Source organism: Sciurus vulgaris (assembly GCF_902686455.1).
Source record: "Sciurus vulgaris genome assembly, chromosome: 14".
Lineage (NCBI taxonomy): Eukaryota > Metazoa > Chordata > Mammalia > Rodentia > Sciuridae > Sciurus > Sciurus vulgaris.
The window spans coordinates 79,842,695-79,860,916 of NC_136475.1; the positions used below are offsets into that span (position 1 = coordinate 79,842,695).

The 18,222-nt window shown below is 35.5% G+C and overlaps 1 protein-coding gene across 6 annotated transcripts in view; it reads right to left on the reverse strand.

Annotated features, from left to right (window-relative positions):
- The window catches only part of NCOA1 (nuclear receptor coactivator 1), a 240,545-nt gene that overhangs the window by 87,609 nt on the left and 134,714 nt on the right, over positions 1-18,222 (reverse strand). For all 6 annotated transcript variants that reach the window (XM_079109622.1, XM_079109619.1, XM_079109621.1 and 3 more), the window contains exons 3-4: positions 11,343-11,448; positions 1,378-1,544 (exon numbers count right to left, since the gene is read on the reverse strand). In XM_079109622.1, the coding sequence (XP_078965748.1) occupies positions 1,378-1,544; positions 11,343-11,431 (256 nt within the window). In that variant the 5' untranslated portion in view covers positions 11,432-11,448. The remainder of the gene's footprint in view (positions 1-1,377; positions 1,545-11,342; positions 11,449-18,222) is intronic.

The following is an 18,222-nucleotide window of genomic DNA, read 5'->3' on the forward strand; positions in this document are numbered from 1 at the left end:
GTACAAAGATGTACAACTTTTCCTTAATTTTAAATAGGGTAGTTGGGAGCAATTTCACTAAGATGTATTTGAGCCAAGACATGAAAGAAGTGAGGGAGTAAGCCATGTGGATATCTCGGAAAGAAGATTTCAGACAGAAGAGCGAGTTTAAATACCTCGGGGTGAGTGTGTCTGGGTGGTTGGGCAGATGGTCTAAGGAGGCAAAGAGGAGAAACATGGTAGAGAGGAAAGGATTTTTCCAGATACCCTGTTTTTAAGTTCCAAATGTTATTCTTTTTCATGGGTAAAACGTCTTACTGTGCCTCTGAGGGGCTGTTAAGATTTCTTCTGCTTCCTGCATTCTGTTTCCTTTGAGTTTCCTTTTTCTATCTGTTTGTTTGCTTGGTTTGTTCTTTTACATTATAGGTTTTCCTAAAATATATGAGGTTTTGTTCATGTTAAAGGGTGAAATTCTAAAATGCTGACTGGAAAATGGGTGAGGGGTGGGGCCAAGTTAAGAAGCTACTTTTTTCATTTGAGAACCAACCCCTATTTCTTTTCCCTGAACTGCTCAGTGTACCCAGAAGAATCCCACCACCGTCAGTTGAGGAGTGTGTGAGCCAGGCTGGAGGTCTGCAGGCTTCCAGTACAGTTTCTCTGTTTGCTAATGCAGTTGTCAGCAGACTGCTTTTAGCTTCTAAAATCTTTAAATCTTTATATCACAGAACTAATCACCGTAAGTTTTCTGTCCATAGTCTAATCACTCTGTTGCTACTAATCTGGGGTTCACTATCCTATTTGTTATTTGTGCTTGTACTCACCATAGATTATTTGCTTGTATGTTGTATAAATTTTCAGTGTAAAATCACTCTCAGAAGCACTTGTCTGTGGCACTTTCATGGGGCTAGGTGTGGGAGTGTTCCTTCAAAGTGCTTTGCCTTTGTGGCTCGTAGGCAACCCAGGGGTTTAGTGGTGTGTGGTTTCCAGAAAGTACGGGTTTGAATATGAACCTCAATAGTAAGTTGGAGTTTTTTCAGAGACTGTCCCTCACCTCTGTGCCCCACTCTCAGGGTTCAGGCAGAGGCAAACTTCCTCAGGCAGGCTGGTTTCCCTTTATGAAGTCACTGTGGCCTCAGATCACATACTTGACTTGCATCTTCTATCTCAATCTGCTGTGGTACTGGGTCATATAACCTCCCCAGGCAACTAGATTTCAAGTTAACTCAGTAAACCATTATGTTATAACAAGAAAGCACTCAGACTCAATAAAATAAATAGCTTCTAAACAGAAACATTTCTTTAATAAAATCACAAAGGTCAGTTTCTTAATAATTAGAGAGTAGAATCACTTATTATAAATGTCTTAAAAACTAAGGACTTAGCCATTTTAGTTTTTACCTTGTTCCATTCTCTTCATTAGCTGAATCTGATCGACTGTCTTCTTCAAAATCTTGCATTTGTCTGGTTTCACACTCAAGCTGTCAATGTCACTGATATTGGCAGACAGTAACTCAGCTAGTTCTTCTAGATACTTATTTTCTTGCTCCCTGCGCCTCTTTTCAGTGCTGTAACACAAAGAAAGCCACTGAGCACGTGTTTATATCATGTTATGTCCTTCTCTGATCAAGTAATGTTTACGTATTTAAGAAATCCTTTTCATTGAAAATATAAAACCAGATTTAGAAGGCAATTTAAATTCACCTCTTAAAAAGACAATACAAAACACCATAAGGCAGAAAATGAATCAATAAAATACATAAAGTGAATGAAAGCTGTAACAGATGTAATTCTTCAATGAATATCTATACATAGCAAATGATTACTAGATATTAGAAGAAACCAGGCAGTAAATTTACTAGTTGCACTTGGAACTACTTCACATTCTAGATAACTTCTAGACTATGCTAGAATCAAATGAGCTATAATTAGAAATCTGAAAAATTATTGATTTTCATTCTGATTAGACCATTAGTTGGTCCTCATCCAAAAGAAAAAGGCATCTATTCCCAAGTAAAATTTTAAAAAATACAGATAAAGGTATACAGAATAATGTCTTTGGTATACAGTTTTGTCCTAAGAAAATAGAAAAATATCATCAACTTATATGTTCTCATCAATGTAACAAGCAGATTCAAACTCATCTTAAAGCAAAATAATAAGAACAAGAGATAATGTGTATACAGTCAACACTTTGCGAAAAAGTATACTGAATCTACTGAAGGGTTGTTGTTCTTCTGTGTTTTCCAGACTTTACTGGTTTATTTAGCAAAGTCATCAGACAACCTGCAATAATCAAAATTATTTGGTTGCATATAAAAGTGGTAGAAAAAAGAAAAGGGAAAGATCAGTTGCGAACAACCTCATAATTGGCAATAATTAAAATATCATTTACTTAACATAATTTAAGGGATTTTAAAAGCAACAGTACTTATATAACATAGTGAGTTAAAAAGAACCAAATCCACTATCTACTGTATTTGCCTACATATTAAAAAATGGTACATATCCCAAACCAAATTCAAATTTTAAAACTATACCAAATCATGTATTCTGTGTCTTTTAAATCTTTCACTATTGAGGAATTATTCCCAGTTTGTTCACTAATACTCTATCAATTACTTTTATAATAACTCAATCAAACTAATAAATAACCATTGGCACACAAGATATTTTAACAAATTTCACACCAAGGCCTTGAAAGCAAAGCATAAATAAAATAAGAACCATACCTTGTGATATGCACAAGGTTTTAGCTCTGCAATCTGATAGAGTTTTGAGAACATGTGATTTTACCATAGAGGAAATTCCACATAAACAGAAGACAGATAAGTAGAAACAGAGTTAGTGGGATGAAGGGGAAGGAGGAGGGATGGGAAAAGGGAAAAGCAGTGGAATGAATCCAATCAAATTTTCCTAGGTACATATATGAATATACCACAGTGAATCTCACCTTTATGTATACTTGCAAGGTACTGATTTTAAAAAACCTTTAAACAAAAGAAAGACCAGTAGAGAAAAGTGAATAGGCAAAGGGTCAAGGGAAGGGAAAGGGGGAAGTACTCAGGACTGAATTACAGCAAATTATATTCCATGCTTGTATAATTATGCTAAAATGAACCCTAATACTAAGTATTACTAGAATGACTAATTTAAAAAAAAAAAAGAAACATTTATGTATAAAACTGGAGGCCTGTATGAGGCTATTAGCCTTAGTGTTGGCTGTAATAGCAAAAATTGGTAACAAACAATTTACTTATGTCTCAGGAATGTCTATCTGTAGAGAAATGGATTTTTTCAAATGTGATGTATTCATGCAATACAAACCAATTAAAAAAAACTAGGGTTCAATAAATCTATGTATATTTAAATCTCAAGATCCATGTTGAAAAAAGCATATTATGGAAAATTATGTACAGTATTATACAACTTATATAAAATTTAAAAACATCCTATTATGTTTACAGATAACTGTATATATAATGATTAAACAGAATGGAGGAATTATAGACAAATCAATTTCATTGTAAATATTTTACTATTTTATTTAAACAAAATTATACAAATGTGATGACATACTAACAAAATATTAATGACATAATAGTATAAACTATGTAGCTACAGTTTCTTACTCTATTATTTTTTAAAAATATTTCCTCCAATAACAAATTAAAAGATAATAGAAATGCATTATTCTTAGGTTTCTCTTTATGAAGAACTGACTTTATACATAAACATAAAGAACAGCATTAATTAGACAACACACATCTGGATGGTAACTTGTTAACCTTCTTCATAGTACCTGGACATTTATTTGTGTTAAGAGTACTTAGGTTATTGTCTTTCTGTAAGAGCTCTCTCAAGAGATTAAGAGAAATGGTTCCTTTCTTTTTCCACCCACAAGAAAAAAGTAGTAACCAATGATGTCTCTGGAAATTTAGCCTCCAGATCAAATGGCTTTGAACTAAGGGAGACTGTGCATCCAGGGGATATCTGGCAATGTTTCCAGACATTTTATCACAAATAAGCTGCTTCTGGCATTTAGTGTATAGATGTAGGGATACTGTTAAGTGTCCTACAATATATAGGGTAACATCCCTACCCCCCAAAAAAAGAATTTTCTGGCTCAAAAAGTCAATAGGGTGGAGGTTGAAAAAATTTACTCCAGGTTCTAGAAGATGAATGCAATAAAATCCTCACTCTTCTCAGGTGGGAAGTGGCTCTTTTAATCTGAGATTTCTTCTTTATCTGGTATATGTTAGGAGCTCCTTAGCAATAAGTATCCATTAGTCATTTTAAGGTGGTCATATGCCAAATACTTAACTCACAAATAACTCCATAAATAATCATTTCTAAATTCCTGATATCATCATAATATATTTCTTGGTTCCCAAGATATCATTTATTTATTCACTTCACAAATATTTACTGGTCCTTACTACATATATAAGCCACACATTATCCTAGGAATTGAGCATTCAATGGTAAGCAAGACCAGCTAAGTACTAGTTGGGCATGGTGGCGCACACCTGTAATTGCAGCAACTTGGAAGAACGAAGCAGAAGGATTTTGAGTTCAAGGACAGCCTTGGCAACATTGTGAGATACTGTTTCAAAATAAAAATAAAAAGGGGCGGGGAGCTGTCTCAGTTGCAGAGAGCCCTTGGGTTAGGTCACCAGTATGGGGTGGGGGAAACAAGAAGTAAGATACTTAACTAAATAGTAGTTAAAAGTAGAATGGAGACGACAATTCATGAAGTAATCACATCACTGTAAATATGAACCACAGTCATAAAAAAATGTGCGAGACAGACACATGAAAGAGGGAAGAGGTCTCTTGCCTGCCTGTTGCCTGCCTTTCAGCTAGCCATCACCACCACCTGAGGTCCACCTGCCGATCCACTGGTAGCCTGCAGATCACCTGCAGACCACCGCAAATTGCCAGCTGTCTGCAGTTGCCTGGAAGTTAACTAACTGTCACAGTACCTGCAGGTTTGGTTACACATGGCTACTGCCATTTTGGGACAACAGCCAGGACCTGCAGGATCCCCAACCTGACTGACTGTATCCTGCCTCCAGACACCTCAGCCCGACTGACCGCACCCAACACTAACTTGGCACCCATGCCACATGCTGCAGCTACCCATTTGCCAACATGTTCGGAAGCCAGTACAGCCATCTCGGATTATCCATGGAAGTGGAAGTTGCCACCTTATAGGTGGGGTGAATCCCATCCTGAGATGCTTGCTGAAGACTGGAAGCTCATTGTCAGGTACCTCTAATGCATGAGGCTGCTGAAGACTGAGAGGTTTGAATAGTACATAACTGTTAGAGTTCAGATTTGTTTTTTATTTTTCTCTCCTTTTTGAAAAATTTTAAGTTTTTATTTCTTTCTTTTTCTTGTTCTCCCTATTTTGCTTTTGTTTACCTGTTTCCTCAGAGTCTCTTTCTCCCTTTTCTCATGCTAACAACCAACTTCTTTTGATTCTGCTTTCACTCTTCCTACAATCTAGTACTTCTACACTTTTCTACACACTCTTTTCTTATCCCATTAACAGTTGCATGCTATACCCCTGCCCATCCTCTTTATCCTTGATTAGAAACTGTAGACCTCATTGCAAATCTATTTGTTAAACTGCAGATAATAACAGAACTCATCCTCTCTGTTTATGACAATATTGTTAAGGTCTTCATAGGGGTTATTTGGTTTAGGGCTGAATATTATGTGTATTGGGTGCTGCTAATATTGATCTCTCCCTTAAAGAAGAGGTTTTGGAAACCTGCAGGGTCATTGTGTAAGTCTATAGGGAGGAAACTGCAATATCCCAGAGCTGCACTGCTGGAGGGGAAGATACTTGAATGACATGAAAAAACAAGGAAAAAAAGTGTTCCAAACAAAACCAAGATTCTATATTAATAGAATCCAATGACAGAGTGGTAAAAGAAATGTCAGAAAAGGAGTTCAGAATATACATAATTAAAATGATTCGCGAAGCAAAGGATGAGATAAGAGAGCAAATGCAGACAATAAGTGATCACTCCAATAAACAATTGAAAGAGCAACTGCAGGAAGCAAAAGATCATTTCAACAAAGAGATAGAGATTCTGGAAAAGGAAAAAAAAAAAAAAAAAATCCTTGAAATGGGGGAAACAACACACCAAATAAGAAACTCAATGGAAAGCATCACCAACAGATTAGACCACCTGGAAGACAGAACCTCAGACAATGAAGACAAAATATTTAATCTTGAAAATAAAGTTGACCAAACAGAGATGATGGTAAGAAATCATGAAAGGAACCTCCAAGAACTATGGGACATCATGAAAAGACCAAATTTAAGAATTACTGGAATTGAGGAAGGTACAGAGATACAAACCAAAGGAATGAACTACCTATTCAATGAAATAATATCAGAAAATTTCCCAAACCTGAAGAATGAAATGGAAAATCAAATACAAGAGGCTTACAGAATATCAAATGCACAAAATCACAACAGACCCACACCAAGGCACATTATAATGAAAATGCCTAACATACAAAATAAAGAAGGAATTTTAAAGGCTGCGAAAGGAAAACATCAGATTACGTAGATGGGGAAAACAATATGGATATCAGCAGATTTCTCAGAGCAGACCTAAAAGGTAGAAGGGCCTGGAACAACATATTTCAAGCTCTGGAAGAACATGGTTGCCAACCAAGAATCCTATAACCCAGCAAAACTACCCTTTAGATTTGAAGGTGAAATAAAATCCTTCCATGATAAACAAAAGTTAAAAGAATTTACAAATAGAAAGCCTGTGCTACAGAATATGCTCAGTAAAATATTCCGTAAGCAGGAAATGAAAACCAACAACGTACATCAGCAAAGGGAGGAACTACCCTAAAGGAAAAGTCAATCAAAGGAGAAACCAAGTCAAGTTTAAAACCAAAAATAAGTCCAAATGACTGGGACTACAAATCATATCTCAATAATAACCCTGAACGTTAATGGCCTAAACTTATCAATCAAAAGACACAGGCTGGCTGAATGGATTAAAAAGAAAGACCCAACAATACACTGCCTTCAAGAGACTCATCTCATAGAAAAAGACATCCATAGACTAAAGGTGAAAGAATGGGAAAAAAAACATACTATGCACATGGACTCAGTAAAAAAGCGGGGGTTTCCATCCTTATTTCAGATAAAGTGGACTTCAAGCCAAAGTTAGTCAGAAGAGATAAAGAAGGACATTTCATACTGCTTAAGGGAACCATAAATCAGGACAACATAACGATTGTAAATATTTATGCCCTAAACAACGGTGCATCAATGTATGTCAAAAAAAACCTTCTCAATTCCAGGAATCAAACAGACCACAACACAATAATTCTGGGTGACTTTAACACACTGCTGTCACTACTGGATAGGTCTTCCAAAGAAAAACTAAACAAAGAAACCACAGAATTCATTAACACAATCAATAATTTAGATTTAACAGACGTATATAGAATATTCCATACATCAACAAGCAAATATACTTTCTTCTCAGCAGCACAAGGATCCTTCTCTAAAATAGACCATATGTTATGCCACAAAGCAGCCCTTAGTAAACGCAAAAATATAGGTACTACCCTGTATTCTATCAGATCATAATGGAATGAAATTAGAAATCAATGATAAAATAAAAACCAGAAACTACTCCAACACCTGGAGACTAAATAATATGCTATTGAATGAAGCATGGATAATAGAAAACATCAGGGAGGAGATAAAAAAAATTATTAGAGGTAAATGAGAATGATGGCACAACATATCAAAATATCTGGGACAATATGAAAGCAGTATTAAAAGGAAAATTCATTGCATGGAGCGCATTCAAGAAAAGAATAAAAGTCAATGACTAAATGACCTAACATTACATCTCAAAGTCCTAAAAAAAGAACAGAACATCACCAAAAGTAATAGGAGATGGGAAATAATTTAAAAATCAGAGCTGAAATCAATGAAATTGAAACAATTCAAAAAATTGACAAAACAAAAAGCTGGTTCTTTGAAAAAGTAAACAAAATAGATAAACCCTTAGCCACACTAAAAAATAGAAGAGATAAAACTCAAATTATTAAAATTCATGATGAAAAAGGAAATATCAAGACAGACACTGTTGAAATACATAACATAATTAGAAGCTACTTTGAAAATCTATACTTCAACAAAATAGAAATTCTCAAAGACATAGACATATTTCTAGAGACATATGATCCTCCCAAACTGAACCAGGAGGATGTACACAATTTAAACAGATCGATTTCAAGCAATGAAATAGAAGAAAACATCAAAAATCTATCAACTAAGAAAAGCCTGGGACTAGACAGATTCTCAGCTGAGTTTTACAAGACCTTCAAAGAAGAACTTATACAAAACCAATACTCCTCAAAGTATTCCATGAAATAGAAAAAAAGGGAACCCTTCAATTTCATTCTATGAAGCTAGTATCACTCTGATACCAAAACCAGACAAAGATGCATCAAGGAAAGAAAACTTTAGACCAATATCTCTGATGAACATACATGCAAAACAAAATTCTGGCAAATCACTTACAAAAACGTATTAAGAAGATAGTGAACCATGATCAAGTGGAGTTCATCTCAGAGATGCAAGGTTGTTTCAACATCTGGAAATCAATATATTTAATTCATCACACCAATAGACTTAAGGTTAAGAATCATATGACTATTTCAATAGATGCAGAGAAAGCATTTGACAAAATACAACACTCCTTCATGCTCAAATACGAGAAAACATAGGGATAGTAGGAACATATCTCAACACTATAAAGGCTATTTATGCTAAGCCCACAGCCAACATCATGCTTAATGTAGAAAAACTGAAAGCATTCCCTTTAAAAACTGGAACAAGGTAGGGAGGCTGTCTTTCACCACTTCTATTCAACATCGTCCTTGAAACCCTAGCCAGAGCAATTAGATCAAAGAAATTAAAGGAATATGAATAGGAAAAGAAGAACCCAAGTTATCACTATTTGTGGACGACATGATTCTATATTTAGAGGATTCAAAAACCTCCACCAGAAAACTTCTAGACCTATTAAATGAATTCAGCAAAATAGCAGGTTATAAAATCAACACAGAAAAATCTAATGCATTTCTATTTATAAGTGATGAACCCTCAAAGTGAAATTAGAAAAACAACTCGTTCACAATATTCTCAAAAAAATAAAATACTTGGGAATCAATCTAACAAAAGAGGTAAAATACCTCTACAATGAAAACTACAGAACACTAAATAAAGAAATTAAAGAAAACCTCAGAAGATGGAAAGATCTCCCATGTTCTTGGATAGGCAAAAGTAATATGGCCATACATCTAAAGGCGATATATAGATTTAACACAATTCAAATTAAAATCCCAAAGACATTCCTCACAGAAATAAAGAAAGCAATCATGAAATTCATATGGAAGAACAAAAGACCCAGAATAGCCAAAGCAATCCTGGGCAGGAAGAGTGATGCAGGAGGTATCACAATATCAGAACTTAAGTTCTACCATAGAGCAATAGTAACAAAAATGGCATGGTATTGGGCACCAAAATAGACAGGTAGACCAACAGTACAGAATAGAAGACACAGAGACAAACCCACACAAGTACAGTTATCTCATACTAGACAAAGGTGCGAAAAACATACAATGAAGAAAAGATAGTCTTTTCAACAAATGGTATTGGCAAAACTCGAAGTCCATACGCAGTAAAATGAAATTAAACCCCTATCTCTCACCTTGAACAAAACTCAACTCAAAATGGATCAAGGATCTAAGAATGAGACCTGAGACCCTTCATCCAACAGAAGAAAAAGTAGGCCCAAATCTTCATCACATTGGCTTAGGACTAGACTTTCTTAACAAGACCCACAGTGCAAGAAATAAAAGCAAGAATCAATAGGATAGATTCAAACTGAAAAGCTTTTTTCTCAGCAAAGGAAACAATCAATAATGTGAAAAGAAAGCCTACAGAGTGGGAGAAAATCTTCCACACACACGTCAGACAGAGCACTAATCTCCAAAATTTATAAAGAACTTAAAAAACTTTATACCAAAAATATAAAGAACCCAATCAATAAATGGGCTAAGGAACTGCGCAGACACTTCACAGAAGATATATAGGTGAACAACAAAAATATAAAAAAAAGTGCTCATCATCTCTAGTAATTAGAGAAATGCAAATCAAAACCACCCTAAGATTTCATCTAACTCCACTTAGAATCAAGAACACAAGCAATAATAAATGTTGGCCTGGATGTGGGAGGAAAGGCACACTCACACATTGCTGATGGAGTTGCAAATTGGTGCAGCCACTCTGGAAAGCAGTATGGAGATTCCTCAGAAAACTTGGAATGGAACCACCATTTGACCCAGCTATCCCACTCCTCACTTTATAACCAAAGGACCTAAAATCAGCATACTATGGCAACACAGTCACATCAAAGTTCACAGCTGCTCAATTCACAATAGCTAGATTGTGGAACCAACTTATATGCCCTTCAGTTGATGAATGGATGAAGAAATCGTTGTTATATATGCAAAATGGATTATTAGTCATAAAGAAGAATAAAATTATGACATTTGCTGGTAAATTGATGGAGCTGGAGAATATCATGCTGAGTAAAATAAGCCAAGCCCAAAAAACCAAAGGCCAAATGTTTTCTTAGATAAGTGGATGATGATACATCATAATAAAGTGTGGGGTGGCAGGGCAGGGGCAAGAGAAGAATGGAGGAACTTTGGATGGTGTAGAGGAAAATGGGGTGGGAACAGGTGGGGAAAGGAAGATAGTAGACTGAGACAGACATGCTTACCCTATGTACATGTGTGATTACATGAATGTTGTGTATCTACATTGCGTACAACCATAGAAATGAAAAGTTGTACCCCATTTGTATACAATGAATCAAAATGCAGTCTGTAAAAATAAAAATTCAAAAAAAAGAAAACTATCACTATAAGGAAAAAAAAGGTATATGGCCTTTGGTAATTTGCTTACCTTCTATAAATAAATCACATTTTTCTATAAAATGGAAATTAAAAGCAGCATTTGAATGAAAAGAAAGAGAATAGAAGGCTCTCTCTAAGGAAGTAATAACTGACCTGGCATTTGAATGATGCCTAAGTATTAATTCTAGGAAATAAAGAGGAAGGAAAGTGGACTGCATGTGCAAAAACCCTGGTGGAAGGAAGAAAATATGATGAGTATGTAGGACTTGAAGAAGGTCACTGTACTTGGAGTGGACAAAACAAAAGCTCCAAAGAGGCAGTGAAAACAGTAAAGACACTCTGCCAAAAATAGAAGAAAAAAAAAAAAAAAAGAGTGCTCCTACCTTGACGCCAGCGTGTCACATGGCGATCCTTTTCTCTTATGTGAGTCTGGGTTAGCAGGGTCGGATGAACTGTCCCCAAGGCCACTCATGTTGAAAAACTTCACACCTAAAAAGGAAGGAAAAGGTAATAAATCCACCTTACGACCTTCCAGGCACATAATGGGAGGGGAAGCCCCTGTGTTTCTGAACATACTGGCATGGCTAAACGTGTAGTCTCTCAATGAATAGATGACTACATCACATCTATACATATGGCCATCAGCTACTCATCATGCCTGTACTTCTTTTCTAAATCTATAAAATAAAATTAATAATCCCTTATGAAATTATTGTGATTAATTAGAATGAAAATATTGTTAGAATAAGTAGAACTGAGCATTTTCTTACAAAGCAAAAAAAAAATCACTTTCATGTGTAAATGTAAGAACCAAATAGTAATGTTCAGAATTAGAGAAATTATATTTTCTTAATCAGACTCCCCTACCTTGCAAAAGCATTGAAAACAACTTTACTTGTTTAAGATTTTCTATTGATAGAAAAATAAATAATATATATATAATTAAAGTTAAAGTGATAAGTGAGGTCTGGATTTTGATTGTACTTTCTACTCTGAATTCCACACTCCAAACCTTGTGTTTATGTAGTTAGGTGACGAAGATCAAATGTTTAGTCTATGTTAGGATCTTGGTATAGATGCCAGAGAACACAAAGTCATTCCCCCAGCATGCCAGCCAGGTCTCTTACATATTGTGCCAGTTAGTGACTGCTTAAACATCCCCTCTGACCTGTCCCTCATCAACCACTGCTCTCTGTAGTATTCCTAATGAAACTCACCCTATCTCTGGCCTTACAATCATCACATTTTGTATTTCATGAGTGCCAAACAACACACCCTACTATTCTTTTTAACTCCATCCACCTTCATAAAAGCAGAAAATTCTTGTTAAATAGAAAAACCACTAAGCTTTTCCTTAAATTATAAGTTATGAAATAACGACAGCACTGTATGTTGGCAGTCATGCTGGGAATGTTTATTATGAAGAATGTTGAAACCTATGAGGATCTCTCACATGGCTTTAATTAATTTATCTGAGGGAATCCTTTCTGTAATCCTAAAATGCACTCTACTTCTAACTCTTTTCTAGAGATCATAGACTGTCATATATTTCTTGGTATACAAATGATTCCTAAAATTTTAAACATGAAATCATTATTTTGTGCAACCCAAAGGCACATTTCCAATTTCTACACATTAAAAGTATAGTTTGTAAAAATGTACAACTCTGAGGATTATAATCTTATAATTTTTTGTTCTTCTTTCTCTTTTACTTCTCATTTCTAATCAGTACCCAAGTCCTACCAATTCTTCCTTAACAAGAGATTTTTAAGATAATCTCCTTAAGTCTCCGACATAGTTTTGACCCTACTTTGGGACCAAATTATTTCTTTCTAAGATCAATGTAAGATCCTTTTATCTTGTTTTCAATTATAGTCATTCTTACTTCTTTTTGCGGGGTGGGGCGCTACTGGGAATTGAACTCTAGTCCTTTTCACTTTTTATTTTGAGACAAGGTCTCACTAAGTGGCCTTGAACTTGCAATACTCCTGCCTCAGCCTGCAGAGTCACTGGGATTATAAGCATGTGCCACTGTGCCCAGATAGACAAAATCTTTAACTTGACCTCAGTGTAAAGAACAACAATTTAAGTTAGCAACAAATATTTGTTGATTTTTTTAAATATATGTTTAGATGTTGACAGACCTTCATTTTACTAATTTATTTATGTGTGGTGCTGAGGATCAAACCCAGTGCCTCACACATGCTAGGTAAGTGTCCTACCATCGTTGATTTCATACTGTATGCCAATTTCTACTCTAGGTCCTACAGACACATCTGTGAGTAAAATTACAAAATCACTGTCTTACAGAGTTTCATTCTATCATGAAAGGGATAAACAATAAATAAAATTTAAAATATTAGAAGGTGATAATTCTATGCAGAAAAAACAAGGCAAAAAATAGAGGCTTGAGTGGAAGTAAAGGGGTAGCTAATAAGGTAATTAGAAAAGATCTCACTGAAAAGGTGAGATGTAAGAAAGATTTGAAGGAGATAAAGTGCAGCACCATAAGAATGAAAATTATAAAGGGTGCTCCTGGCAGGGAAAGAAAAAGAACCTTAAGGAAGAAAACAACTGCCTTTGAGAAACTTCGGAGAGGAGAGAGTGCCTAAGACTGGGGAAGGGGAGAGTAGGAAATGGGGTCAGCAGGGTAATGCTACAGAAAAGATGCGAAAAGACCTGACAACGATCATGTTAGCCTCCATTCTGAAACACAAACACAAAATAAGAATGATCAGCTAAGCAATGTGTTACTGGAACTACTAAAGTAGACACGATTTTTCCTGTGGAGATTCAAGGAAGTATAAGTAAGATGAACTAAATATCACAGAAGATGACAATTAACTTCATTTTCACATATGAATAAAATGTGAATATTTTAAAACTTATTAATAAAAAATGAAATTATGCAGCATTTTCATAAGGAAGTATCAATGCCAAAATGTTCAACAAAGGTAGAAATAAGAGAGAAGAAAATGATAAATAAGAAAGATGAAAGATATAACTTCACAGTTTGCATAAATCTCAAAGAAAAGAGTTTGCTAACTCCTGTTTCATGCTCAGGTGCCATAACCTGTTTCCATAACTACCCATCTTTTCTGTCTCCAAGGAAATTGTCATACCCCATCTAGAATTCTACTTATTCTCAAAAACCTTCCTGGACCAGGAAAAATGGTATGTGCCTATAATCCTAGTGATCTGGGAGACTGAGGCAGGAGGACCCCAAATCCAAAACCAGCCTAGGCCGCTAAATGAGACCCTGTCTCAAATTAAAAACTGAAAAATGCATGGGGAATGTAGCTCTACAGTAAAACACCCCTGTGTTCAATCCCCAGTACCAACAAAACAGAACACCTGGACATATATTTCACATTACAATATGCTTATAAGCTTTAAATCCTTTGACCCCTCTTCTAGACTGTGAACTCAAAGACAATTACTAGGTCTTATCACTATATATCTAATAACATAATTCCTAAAATGTACAGAAGTTAAATAAATAAGGGATAAATTAAAAGTGATTAAGCCATTTTACTAATATTTAAAAAAAAATTTTTTTCAGTACTGAGGATTGAACCCAGGGTACTCTACCACTGAGCTTTCTCCAGTCCCTTGCTTTCTTCCCCCTAGTAGTGGGTACTGAACCCAGGGGTGCTCTACCACTAGGCTACATCTCCAGCGCCTCTCTTCCCTTCTTTTGGAGACCAGGTCTCACTAACTTGCAGAGGCTGGCCTTGATCCTCCTGCCTCAGCTTCCGGAGTCACAAGGATTACAGGCTCATGCTACTATGCCCAGCTACTTTTTAAAGTTTTTAAAGAATATTTAAGGGTTTTATGGTTAAATATTTTCTGGACTCTTTAACAAAGGCTTTGAAATTCTTTCCTGTAATTGAGAAGCAGTTATCCCCTACTTTCAACAGAATAAAGAAAAACAAAAAGCAAAACAAAACTACCTTCTTGATCTAGAAATTGGAAAAAATCTCTTCTAATTTTGAAAACCTAAGTATCTACTGTTTTGGAGAAAAAAATCTGCAATATTTTACAATATTATAGAAATACAAAACCATGTTACAGTTATATAATCAAAATAATCCAATCTCACAGACTGTATAATTCTGAGTAGCATAAATCTTGATCTAAAACAAGATTCCCATATTTGCTACCCAAAGGTTACTTGCTGGAGTTTCATATCTGCTAAATTATACCTGAGATTCTGAGGCTAAGGAGAGAATAGACCAATAATTTAACAGCAGCCAGATGGGCTGGGCTACCAAAATAAGAGTCAATAGTCAAAGGGCCACGGGAGAGTAACCAACAATAAGCTGACGGTATGATTCCAGTATTAACTGCTTTCTATTTACAAAACACAATAAATAGGGCAATGCAAAACCTCTGATGAAGAAAAACTATTAGAGCTGTTATACTTAATGTGGAATAGCTTTATATTTGGCAAATAGGATACTTAAATAAGGATAATTAAAGTAAATACTGATTACAGGAAATCAATTTGTATATCATCTTTTAAAAAGAGATAAGGTTTCTAAATAAAAGAACCTACTGATTTAAAAATTATACCCAATCTCATATAATCTCTAGAGAGTAGTTTAGGAACTAGAAATCACATATACCTCTGTTCAAATGTACCAGGCTAAACCAAACTGAAAGGGGTGAAGAAATAGAACAGTGCTTTTTAATTAGGTTGAGTTAAAAAATTCTAGCTGGGCACAGTAGCACACACCTGTAATTCCAGCTACTCTGGAAGGTGAGGCCTAAGGATCACAAATTTGTGGGCAGTCTGGGAAATTTAGCAAGACCCTGTTTCAAAATAAAAAATGAAAAAGGGCTGGGATGTAGCTTATTGGCAGAGCACTTTCCTGGATGCACAAGGCCCTGGATTCAATCCTCAGTACTGGGGGGAGGGGAAATCTACATAATAAATTTGTCATTCATCTCTTAGATTTAACTGAGAACTGCCGAATTTGAAAAAAAATCAGTACCATTTAGTTAATAAATAACTCTAATAATATACTTTAAAATGCTTAGCTGGCTATATATCATCTTATGATGAGAGAGAGCATTAAGAGCTCAATATTGATGGGCTGTATGAAAAAGTCATAATAAATAAAAAGCTCCTGCACTAGGTCATTTCTATAAAGACACCTAGGATTCTTTCTTTGGGGGTGGGGGGCACCAGTGACTGAAATCCAGGGTACTTGACCACTGAGCCACATGCCCAGCCCTATTTTGTATTTTATTTAGAGACAGGGTCTCACTGAGCAGCTTAGCACCTCGCTTTTGCTGAGGCTGGCTTTGAACTCTCAATCTCCCTGCCTCAGTCTCCAGAGCCACTGGAAATACTAGTGTGTGTGCGACCATTCCCAGATAGGAAACGCAGGATTCTTTACAAGAAATTTTCAATGATGACTAAAATCTTTCTCATGTGGTAAGACAAGAAAGGGACTTTAGGATATTCATCATTCTTTTTGGGGTTGAATAACATTTCACTGTTTACAGAGACCATATTTTGTTTATCTAACTGACGGGACATTTAAGTTGTTTCTTTGGGGGTATTTTCAATAATGTTACTATGGACATTTATACATACAATTTTGTGTGAACAGTTTTCAATTCTCTTGGGTATATAATTAGGAGAGGAACTGTTAGGTCATATATAACTCTAATTTTTTTTTTTTTTTTTCTCTTTTTGGTACAAGGGATTGAACTCAGGGGCACTCAACCACTGAGCCACATCCCCAGCCCTATTTTGTATTTTATTTACAGACAGGGTCTCACTGAGTTGCTTAGCACCTCACTTTTGCTGAGGTTGGCTTTGAACTCATAATCCTTCTGCCTCAGCCTCCTGAGCCACTGGGATTATAGGCAAATGTCTGGCCTAACTCTAATTTTTTGAGAAACTGTCAAACTGTTTTCCATAATGGCTACACCACCTAAATTCTCACCAACAATACATGGAGGTTTTAATTTTCTACATCCTTGCCAAAATAGTTATTTCCCTCTTGTTAAAAAAAAAAATTATAGCCATCCTAGTGGATATGAAATGGTATCTCATGATGATGATTTACATTTCCTTAATAGCTGAATGAAACTGAGTATCTTATACTTATTCGCCACCTGTATAACATATTTGGAGAAATGTCAATTCAGGTATTTAGAGTTTTTTTTTAAATAAAGTTTATTCCACATATTTAAGGCATTCAACATGTTAGAAGACACACATAGTTAAAAAAAAAAGGTGACTACAGTGAAGCAAATTAACATATCCATCATCTTACATAGTTACCCATCCCCCCCCCACCCGCTGTGGCAATAGCAATTATCATCTAGTCATTTAGTAAAACTCCCAAATACAATACCCTATTATTAACTATATTCCTCATGTTGCATATTAGATCTTTAGACTTCTTATCCAAAGATCTAGCATCTTTGGATCCCTGAGCCTACCTCTCCCCCTTTCCTGCCACTTCTCTTAGTAACTCCTATTTTATTTTCAACCTTTGTATATTAGACTCTTTATATTTTTTTCAGATTTTACATTTAGATCAAGCCATATTTTCCTGTGTTTGACTTATTTCACTAACATGAACTACAGGACCATCCAGGTTGTGGCAAATGGCAGCATCTCCTCCTTTTTTGGGCTGAATACTATTTCATCATCTAAATACCAGTTTTCTTTTTTTTTAATCTAAGTATCTACTGACAGACACTAGGTTGTTTGCAAATCTTGGTTACTGAGAATAATACTGCAATGAACACAGGAGTGCAGATATCTTTATGAGGGTGATTTTGTTTCCTTTGGGTATATAGCCAGAAGGAGGATTGCTGGGTCACAAAGTAATTTTGATTTTAAATTATTTACAAACCCCCCCAATGACTGTTTTCCATAACAGCAGCACCAATATGTATTACTATTAACAGTGTACAAGGGTTCCCTTTTCCCTATACCTTCACCAACAGCTATTTATCTCTTGTCTTTTTGATACTAGCTATCTTTACAGGCATGAGGTGATATTTCATAGTGGTTTTTATTTGCATTTCCTTGATGATTAGTGATGTTAAGCACCTTTTCATATACCTGTTGGCCTTTTTAATGTTTGGGGGAAAATGTCTGTTCAGCTTGTTTGCCCATCTGTTAAGCTGGGTTACATGTTTTCTTGTTACTGAGTTCTATGTTTCTGAATTAGGTTATGCGTTTTTACTGTTTAGTCATAAAAGCTCTTTATATTTGGGTAATAGGCCACTATC